The sequence below is a fragment of the Prenolepis imparis genome, unplaced genomic scaffold (assembly GCF_030444845.1).
Source record: "Prenolepis imparis isolate NDT839.2.m4 unplaced genomic scaffold, iyPreImpa1.0 SCAF_15, whole genome shotgun sequence".
Classification (NCBI taxonomy): Eukaryota; Metazoa; Arthropoda; class Insecta; order Hymenoptera; family Formicidae; genus Prenolepis; species Prenolepis imparis.
The window spans coordinates 907,140-917,195 of record NW_028141173.1 but is presented as its reverse complement, the minus strand read 5'-3'; the positions used below and the strand labels follow the sequence as shown (position 1 = coordinate 917,195).

General features: G+C 36.3%; 2 protein-coding genes across 2 annotated transcripts; one reads left to right on the top strand and one right to left on the bottom strand.

Moving 5' to 3' along the window:
• Window positions 1-1,093: 1,093 nt before the first annotated feature.
• On the bottom strand, window positions 1,094-5,327 carry Cdm (importin-13-like protein cdm). Its single transcript, XM_083055045.1, has 8 exons — window positions 4,944-5,327; window positions 4,478-4,642; window positions 4,231-4,380; window positions 3,900-4,162; window positions 2,991-3,744; window positions 1,825-2,734; window positions 1,593-1,739; window positions 1,094-1,478 (listed from the first exon to the last, which is right to left on the bottom strand). The coding sequence occupies exons 1-8, from the start codon at window positions 5,082-5,084 to the stop codon at window positions 1,234-1,236; spliced, it is 2,775 nt and encodes a 924-aa protein (XP_082911171.1). The 5' UTR covers window positions 5,085-5,327; the 3' UTR covers window positions 1,094-1,233.
• Window positions 5,328-6,517: 1,190 nt separating this feature from the next.
• Faf2 (Fas-associated factor 2) lies at window positions 6,518-9,959 on the top strand. Its single transcript, XM_083055910.1, has 8 exons — window positions 6,518-6,934; window positions 7,019-7,099; window positions 7,323-7,548; window positions 7,846-8,032; window positions 8,144-8,317; window positions 8,430-8,525; window positions 8,659-8,971; window positions 9,184-9,959. The coding sequence occupies exons 1-8, from the start codon at window positions 6,872-6,874 to the stop codon at window positions 9,346-9,348; spliced, it is 1,305 nt and encodes a 434-aa protein (XP_082912036.1). The 5' UTR covers window positions 6,518-6,871; the 3' UTR covers window positions 9,349-9,959.
• Window positions 9,960-10,056: the final 97 nt, after the last annotated feature.

The window sequence follows — 10,056 nt, the reverse complement described above, 5'->3', positions numbered from 1 at the left end:
ACACACACATAACGATCAATTTGTACTATTTTTGACTGTTGATAAATTGTTTTTTTTTTTTTTTTTTTTTTGCGGAATACTCAAATTCATGAAATAATATTAGACTGTGCATCGGTAGATTTATTTTATCATTTAATAATGCGCTTTACGCGATTAAAAAAGAGGAAGCGATTTATTAATTTTTATTGCAGCATATAATTTATAGCTCGATAGACAATTATGCAAGTAACATATGCATGTTACATACATAAGGCGATGAGAAAGTGATATTAAGTAGAAATATGTATCTGCGACGATTTTGTGTTTTTTTTTCTATATACTACAAACAGAAAGAACAAATCAAAATTAAATAAAATAAACTCCAACAAAATGTTTCAATTTTATTGTACAATAAAAAAGCAAGATCTCATAACTGATTATTGAATGTTTTCTTTTTTAAAACTTGATCTCAAATATTATTTTGAATTATTTTTATGTGTTCCTACCATTTCATAGTAATTTTTTAATAAATATATTTATAATAAATAAGTAAACAATAAAAAAATATTTCTTCCTTTTTTCTTAGTTCCTGTCTATCTTGAATGTATAATATAAATTACACCATTTGTATCCTAGAGAATCGTTGATAGATAAACGAAATGTTTTGCTAAAAAGAAAAAAAATGTGATTGCGTATCTTCTCACAAGAAGTAGGATGGGAACAATATTTTTTTTTCTTTTTTTTTTAAATTGAAGTGACAGCGGATCTATAAGTATTAGACTCTCTATTCAGATTTGTAATTGTATTCTCCTCTCTCATCACACTTTTGCCAATCACATTGATAGCATTTATCTTGTTCACTCTCAACGCATCCCCTTTCTCTTTTTTTCTTTTATTCCCAAAAGTTACGGCACGTTAACAGATGCAATTATATAATACAAAGCAAGGGCACTTGATAATATATATATTATATTAAATATATTTTTTTCTATCGTGATTTATCTCATCATGTACGACACTACTGAGACATTTCTATTTAATACACTACTTAATACTTGTTTAATGAATATCTTACAATTCAAGCAAATGCAAAATCTGTATGAAACAATATATATATCATGTAGTATTTATTACGAAGAGATAAATTATATTAACTTTTGTGTATTACATTAACTCTCTTACCTTAGATCATAACAATTGTCTTAGATCAGTTATTTCGTACCGCAAAACTCGTCGATTTTAAAACTTCTATTGTCACTGTCCCGTCTTTTGACGACATTGAAAACTAAATTGCTTTAATGCTTCGCAAAGTCGCGTCGCTCTTTTCCTCTCGGCTAAAATACGTGTCATGTTTTCGTTTTGCAACATTATGACAGCAAGATTCTTGTGATTCTCCAGTCCGGTTCGTAACCACTGCGCGGTCCATTCCGGACAAGTTTTATTCAATGCTAATAAAACTTCAGCATGTGGCTCTAAATTATTATGAGGCATTGCTCCGCCTATAACAGAAATAAACAAAAAATAAATAAATAAATAAATAAGAATCTCGAATAAACACTCTCGCGTCTACCTTTTTGCAGACGCGCGAGATATTCGTGCAGTTCTACGCTTACCAACACAATGCAAGATTGTGGAGACAAGTTCCTGCCCGATCGGTTGAATAAACGTTTGCAGATGCGGACTTTGAATAATCGCGTGATTGAGAAAGTGGCCGGCCGCTTTGGCTGTGGCTGTCTCTGGGAGAGTTAAACACGTGATCCCTGCAGAAAAGAAAAAAAAATGATTACGTTGTAAGATGATTTAAATATTTTTTTTTAAAATACATCGAGAGATTGTTGCGCTTACCACACTGTAACATATCCGGTATTTGGTCTGGAATCAGCAGCAATATTCTGGTATGCTTCTTACAGATTTGCGTGAGCACGTCTAGATAAGCCTCCAATAGGTCCGACCACTCGGACAGATCACCCTGTACCGATCTGCAAGCCTTCACGCCGTTCAACGTTATCGAGCTCATCTCTGCGAGCACCAAACCTATGATGTTGTCTGGGTCTCTTCTAAATAGCAGTACGAGATGCTTCAGTACATTCAACGCGGCCGGATGCGGCCAGATCTTATACGAAGTTGACAAAATCGGAAGCAGGGGTCGTGCCTCTATCTCCGGCTGTCGCAAGGCCAATAGAGATCGTTGGGCGCACTCATGCATCGCCTCCAACGTAGCGTTGTCCTGGCTCCACTCGGGATGCACGATAATCTGATTGAACACCGGAAGCACACCGTCCAACACAGCCTTGCCGATCGCGCCTTCGATAGTTGTTAAGAACGTGGTAGTCATCTTCAGATAATTCGTTACGCCAACTCGCGCCGTGTATAACGGTTGCTTCAATAGCTCTTTTATCCTCATCACGCACAGTCCTAATGTCGCTTCGAGATGCACCAGTTGCTCCTCCACAGTGGGCAATATGTTGAGTAATTTTCCGGCGGCATACATGAGCCGCAGGCCTTCCCTGCCACCAGGCTCTACGTTTGGTAATGTCTGACTGATGGTGTGAAGGACGGACGGCGCGTAAGGGACGAGATGCGACTCGCATTCCCGGATCAGATCCTTTAGAGCCATACTTGCAAACTGTGACGTCATAGAGCCTCTGTTCAGTCCTTGAGTAACGAGCTGCAATACTTTTTCCAGCCAAGGCTCGGGATGCTCCCCTATCCATTCGGCATACGCGCCTAGCGTTGAACAGGCGCATGTTAATACCTGGAGATGGAATGTTATTAGATAGTATAGTACAATATAAAAAGTGTCAAATTTTAACAATTTCTTATAAAAAAAAGTTAAAACTTTAAAATTTTTTAAATTATATTTCACCTAATGACAGAAAAAAGAATTGTTTTATAATATTATTTATTTCGAAAATATTTAGAGTAAAATACTCTATTATTAATATTGATTGTGCATTCTAAGAATATGACTCGTAATTTTAATTGCTCAATCGCACAGAAACTATACATACCTCCTCAGGATAAAGATGATAAGGTATGCGAACAAGAATCAAATTTATCAGTGCGGGAATGTAACAATACTCTTCAGTGCCAATGCTTTCGGATAAAGCTTTGAAAGCGTGCAACATAGATTCTATGTCGGTCCACGCTAAGTCTTCACGACTCATTTTTTGTCCGAGAAGCGCCAGTAGATCGGTACCGAGGACTTTGTAACAATAATCCAACGTGTCCACCACGTCCTGCCTGTAACATCTGAAGAGCTCGCGTTCTTCCGCATTCCCTCCCTCGCTCGGGGATGCAGGTAACGTCGATTTTCGCAACAATGCCTGGGCCAATCGAAAATAAATGGGCTTTAACGCTTCTAAAGCTCGATTCTCCAATGGCTGATCCAATGTGGAGAGATCGTCTTGTAACGCGTACCAAAATCCAAACGGTATACAGCTACGCATCTCTTCCGTAGGATAACGACCTTTCTGCTCTGAGCAGTCCAACAGTAATTCGATCAAATGCATAGCGGTCCGTACGTGTGTTTCGTTGGAATTTTCAGCAAGAGCGATGAGAAATGCTCGACTGTGAGTCTCCCCGATAGCAGTTAATATCTCGCAGAAATATTTTCCATTGTGTTGTTTCGCCATCGATACCAAAGCAATGGCCCATTCCCAGAAAGTCTGAGGCCGTTTATGAAGCTCGCAACGTGTCACAATCATAGTTAAACAATCTTGTACTATTTCCCAGCTCCTGATATTCTCATCATCGCTACCTTCTCTGTAATGAAAAGAATAAATGTTATTTTATTGAATTACTTGACGTAACTCATGCTGAAAGCATACATTTTTTTTATTTGTCTATCACTACATATTATAATTAAGTCTTATAATAGTCGCTTTATCATTCTTTCAGTACATAATATAACTGCGTACCTGTTAGGTGCATAGTGGGCTGCAGCCATTAATAAATAGGGATAGAGCTGGCCAGTGGTTTCTAAAGGTAGTTGCTCAATCTTGAGCCATGATTGAGCGCATTCCAATCCCAGGGAATACAATGTACTGTCATTACCTTCAGAGTTTGGATTATACATTGAAAAAACCTGTTGCAGAAGCCACACAGTTTGGCACCAGCTATTGATTAAGTGGATAGTGGCTTCCAGCAATTTGGCACTCTTTAATTCGTGTCTCTTTTTATACTAAACAAATAATCACAATTATCAAACAATAAAAATTAAATAGTATGCAATCTCATATATTTATATACCTCTGCAGGAAGTATTAAAAGTACTCGAAGTAGCAATTCTAACGTAGATGGAGAATTATAGGGTACAATGCTGAGTAGTTCATCGACTACGCTGCTATTATTTTTTTCTCTATTTTCTGCATTATAAACGTTGACCACAAATGCAGCTAACTGAAATTAAAGCATGTTAGATAATTTTATCTAATTATTTACAACACTATACTTTTTTTTTAAATTATTCAGAAACAAAAAAAGATATATATATTACCGCTTGACAAAGTTTTGTAAGAATAAACGTAGGAGTGTTGATTCCTCTCACACTATTGAGCAAACGTTCTCTTAATACTGGATACTCAGTTTGAGGCACTTCGTCCCACTGTTTAGATATCTTTGCGTGTAAAGTTGTCGCCGCAAAAAATTGCACTTCAAATGACTGTAAAGATAACGCAAGTCAAAAAAGGATGGACTAATTCTCGATGATTGTCAAAAACATTTCAAACATTTCCAACTTATTTTCTGATTACTAGCTACACTCTACTTTCTCGTTCAAAAAGTAATCATCCAGCTCTGCTCGTAACATTTCCAAAGTATAGATCTACAGGACTATCGAGAAGAAAGGAACGTTACAAGCGAGTTAGAAAAAGAAGCTAGATAAATAATAAGAGAAGATAAATTAGAAGCCTTGTAAGGCAGAGGCCGAGACGAGAGGAACACACGGTTGATGGTTAAAGCACCTTAGAGGGATCCAAAAGTTGCCATACAAAGTGCCAGGCCTCGGGGGAGGCTTGCACCTGCAGCAGCCACGAATGAGCCTCATTGTTGCCCGCCGAGTAAAATTGCTTGACCGCCTCGTCGACGATCGTTGCATAATCCATTCCAAGCGTTTCGGTCGTGCTACGTCGTCCTCTCGACAGCTCGCTAAGGTATCCGGTTGCTCTTATTAGGGCAACATGCGCCCTGCAAGGAAATCCAACACGCCGATCAGGACGTCGTCCGTGCGTCCAATTCGTATTACTGATCGCGCATTTTTCCAATTCCTTATCATCTTATTTCGCGGGATTCATCCGCGCGATAACATAACATTGCACGACATTATCCCAATCTCTATCTTATTTATCGCGGCCACTTTCACGTATGTAACATAGATGGGACACTCCATGCTTAAGTTGAAACTGCCTCGAATCATTTGATTGGCTGATCCAGGACATGGAGGGAAGAAATAACAGGAGGGAGTGTAAGGGTGCCGTCACATGGGGCGTTACTTGCGTAAGCGTAACCAGCGGATCGCCAATCACCGAGTTATTCCGATAGAGCCCTTCGTCAAGCTCTATCGGAATAACTCGGTGATTGGCGATCCGCTGGTTACGCTTACGCAAGTTACGCCCCATGTGACGGCACCCTAAAGCCTTTTAAGTAGGGGGGGTAACAACACCAAATGTGATTGGTTGGCCACAGTAATATGGCGTTTTGTATTTTTTTTTATCTTATCTAACCTAACTGAACCAAGTAAGTGAGAAATATGTTTGGCGAATAAATCGGATCTCACATTAATTTTGTTTTAAAAAGATATAAAAGTTATAAAATATTATAAAACAAAATGCCCATGCTACTAAATACATATAGATTCGTTTACAATAAGTTTGTTTTCTATTCCTGAACTGATGCAATAAGTTAGAATGAGACAATAAAGTATATTTTGTCTCATTCTAACTTATTGCACCAGTGTGCACAGTTCAGCCAGTGCAGGAATAGAAAACAAGCCTTATATGGTATAGCACAATATATATATTACTATTGTACATACAATATATATATATATTATATATATATATTATATATATATCATATTTATAAATATTATTTATGAATTTTTCCTTTTTTTGTGTGTGCTTTCATCACTATTTCAAATGTCCCGCTTCGATAAGCCACACCAATATGGCGCTTAGTGTTCCCCCTTACGTCTGCTTGCCAGGCAAGGGGGTATATCCTCCCTCCTGTTATTTCTTACCTCCATGATCCAGGATAAATAAAGGAACCAACATCTCCCCGCTGCTGATTGGTCAGAAGATTCTAGGAAAATACGCGATCCTCAGCCAATGGCAGAGCTCAAAAAGTAACTAGTTTGTTCGTGACGTCACCGTGAAGGTGCCTTTTCATGCTGACGCTCGACGCTCATTTTTAGCGTCAAAAGACGTCACGTGACCAAAATTGACGAATTGGTATCTTTATTTTTGGTCACGTGACGTCTTTTGACGCTAAAAATGAGCGTCGAGCGTCAGCATGAAAAGGCACCTTGATGATGGTCCGAGAACGATCAAGAATAATAGAGAGAGAAAGAGATAAGAGCTTGAAATATCGTAAATTATATTGTGAAAAGTCATGATGTGGAAAACAATGTTCGCGTAGCTGAAAAATGAAACGAATTGCGTCGTGACGTTTCGTGAGGGGCCTCCTGTCCTTAATCGACGAGCGCTCAAGGTTAAAACTCTCGCCGAAATAATCCCGCGTGTCCAAATGCTTACGATCCCGCATTATTATAACCTACGTTGTGTATGCGAACTTTGTGTCAGCTGATGGGCTCGATGTAAGCTGCGTGCACGATTTTCCGCCGGATTGTCCAAACATTTCGTCCCCGCGACTCGTCAAAGGAAAAAATTTTGCCATGGCAGATCTCGCTTTAGGAGAGCTCAGTGGCGAACAAACGGAAAAAGTACTACAATTTCAGGTACGCTCTTATCGTCGCTTTTAATTTTCACCAAACTTTTATCCTCGTACGATATCACCACGTGACAATAACGATCGTTTTTAGGACCTCACAGGTATTGAAGATCTATCGATATGCAGAGACGTTTTGCAGAGACACAACTGGAATCTGGAGGTTGCTGTTCAGGTATGCCGATTTTTATATGTCCTATAATTTCGAATATTTACTTTTATAATATCATTGAATCAGATACAAGACAATTAAAGAATATCCCTTCTCTCTAAATGATAAGCATATTAGCATATTTATCATAATTTAATTTGTGTATCGTTAATAGATGCCTTTTATATATGTGTGTGTATGTGTCTATAGTTTTAATTTGTGACTCAAATTGCTCTTATTATTGTAGGAACAATTAAATTTATATGAAGGTAGACCATCCATGTATGCACAGGATTCGCGTGCTCGTCCACCACAAGTTGTGGACGACAGTAGTTCGAGAATTTATTTTAGTTACCCTGGAAGTTCCGGTGCTGGAGGTGGTCTCTTATCCTATATTTTTTCCATGTGTTACAACATAGTAAGCAGTATTCTACAGCTGTTGTTTGCAATATTTAGGAGGAACGTTAGACCTGGTAAATAACAAATGACAAACAGTCTGATTTGATCTATTTTGGTATATTTCTTGTTCTTATTTTTATTTTTTTTCTTATTCTTGTGAGTTATCTTTATCTAAAGCGAATCTAAATTTGCAATTCTAATTTTTCTGTATATGAATTCGAATTCTATTAAAATCTTATACAATAATCTTACTCAATGATTGCAAATTGATTTTGATTTATAAAATTTTGATAATTATTTTTTTTTATCATATATATATTGATTTACAATTTGTGTACTCTAATTAAAATCAATAAATAATATCTTTTAAGTATCCTCCGATCCAGTGGAAGATGTAGTCCACTTTATTAGGTCCTACGAGGAGCGTTACAGTAACACTCATCCAGTATTTTATCAAGGGTCATACAGCCAAGCTCTTTCGGATGCGAAACAGGAATTAAGATTTTTGTTGGTATATCTGCATAAGGATGAGACACAAGAAGTTGACCAATGGTGCAGGTAATCTTGCGACAGAAAATCACTTCTTGAATGAAAATAGCACTTACATGTATACATATACATACATATCGTAAGTGATGTAATGTAGCAAGAAATGTGCCTTTGTTCCAGAAATACGCTGTGTGATCCACAAGTGATACAGTATATAAACATACATACTTTGTTCTGGGCATGTAACGTAAAATCTGGAGAAGGTTACAAAGTCGCGGAAGCCCTGAAATCGGGTTCATATCCCTTCTTGGCGCTTATCGTGCTGAAAGACAATAGAATGACAATAGTCGGTCGGTACGTAAAGCTAATTCGTTTATACGCGCTTTTAAGTAAACATTCATATATTTCTCAAATATTCACGATTCAATTGATACGAATATTTTTTTTTTTTTTCTCTTTAATACAGATTAGAAGGTGCACCATCGTCTGCTGATTTAACGTCGCGTTTGCAAACAATCATAGAGCGTAATGAAATGAATTTGATCCAAGCACGTCGAGAAAGGTAAATAGGAGTAAAATTTTAGAGAATTTCAATCTTAAAAAAAAAGGGAAAGAGAAAATACATCTGATGAAAATTACATGAAAATTGGGAAAATGAATATCTATCACAAATGTTTTTTTTATGGATATTTTAGAGCAGAGCGTAGCGCGGCGCAATCGCTTCGACAACAACAGGATCGCGCTTACGAAGAATCGTTACGCGCGGATCAAGAGAAAGATCGCAAAAGAGAGGAGGAACGAAGAGCACAGGAGGAGAAAGAGGCTCGAGAGAAGGAACAGTTGAACGCGCAGGAGTTGGAGATACAACGTATACAACTCGAGAAGGAACGTACCATTAGCAAAGTACCTCTCGAACCAAGACCATCTAATCCTAACGCGTGTCATCTTCAAATTAAGCTTGGAGAGAGGACGATGAAAAGAAGATTCCTTATGACTGACACAGTCAAGGTAATTCAAGTATGAACATGGGATGTAATTGAATATATATGAATTAGAAATATTATTACTTAAATATATAGACATGAAAGTTGAAACGCGTTTGCAAAAAGTGTTTACTTGGCATTTACCTATGCATGGAAGATGTTTTAGAAATTACTCGCCATATTAACTTTTATTGTTATAAAAAATAAAAATATAAAACCTATTTTTTTCACTTTCAGGACGTTTATCACTGGATATTCAGTCAATCAGATTCTCCGGTGAGTTTTGAGATAACAACGAGTTATCCCAGAAGAATTCTCTATCCTTGTAGAGATATCTTAACTCTATTGGATGCTGGCTTAACTCATAGAGAGGTCCTGCACATCAACGATCTAGATGACTAATTGCGACTGTTATTTCGATACAATATTCTTCGAATTTTAGTGTCATTCCATGGGAAAAATGATGCTGTAAAAAACATTTGTCAAGAGAGAATAATACGCTCATACGCGAGCATGTATACACACACACACACAAAATACACACAGACACACATGTATAATTATATATATAATTATATATTTATATATGTGTATATTTTATATATATAATTATATTTATATATATAAATATAATTATATATATTTATATATATAATTATTATATATACATATATCAATTACATATATATATATATATATATTTACATTATATTTGATATATTCTAATACTTTATGTGAGATATAAATTTAATGAATGAAAAAAATATGATTACAATTACGTATGATTGTCATGAAATATATAAAAATTATAAAAATTATAAAAATCAAAAAAGCAACAAAATATGCATTTGTTACATTGCAGCTCATTAAATTACCAGTGTAATTGATACATTTATAGTGCACTATTGCACACTAAAAAATGCATTTTGATTTGTAAGAAAAAAGTTATATAAAAATAAGAATGCCTATTAAATATTAAAAATTTTCTGTATAACAAACGAGCGATTTCATAAACGAAATATATACAACAAACTTTATTTCTTTTATATCTTCTGATTAAAGTTAAAGAGCATACAAGTATGCATGTAACATATAAATGTATTTTAACAT

Excerpts from the sequence above, each read along its gene's own strand:
- Cdm (XM_083055045.1), bottom strand. The coding sequence starts at position 5,084 with ATGGATTATGCAACGATCGTCGACGAGGCGGTCAAGCAATTTTACTCG. Across the intron at positions 3,745-3,899 it reads GCCCACTATGCACCTAACAG|AGAAGGTAGCGATGATGAGA; the intron begins GTACGCAGTTAT and ends TTTTCATTACAG. Across the intron at positions 1,479-1,592 it reads CACAATCTTGCATTGTGTTG|GCGGAGCAATGCCTCATAAT; the intron begins GTAAGCGTAGAA and ends TTTCTGTTATAG.
- Faf2 (XM_083055910.1), top strand. The coding sequence starts at position 6,872 with ATGGCAGATCTCGCTTTAGGAGAGCTCAGTGGCGAACAAACGGAAAAA. Across the intron at positions 6,935-7,018 it reads AAAAAGTACTACAATTTCAG|GACCTCACAGGTATTGAAGA; the intron begins GTACGCTCTTAT and ends GATCGTTTTTAG. Across the intron at positions 8,318-8,429 it reads AGAATGACAATAGTCGGTCG|ATTAGAAGGTGCACCATCGT; the intron begins GTACGTAAAGCT and ends TCTTTAATACAG.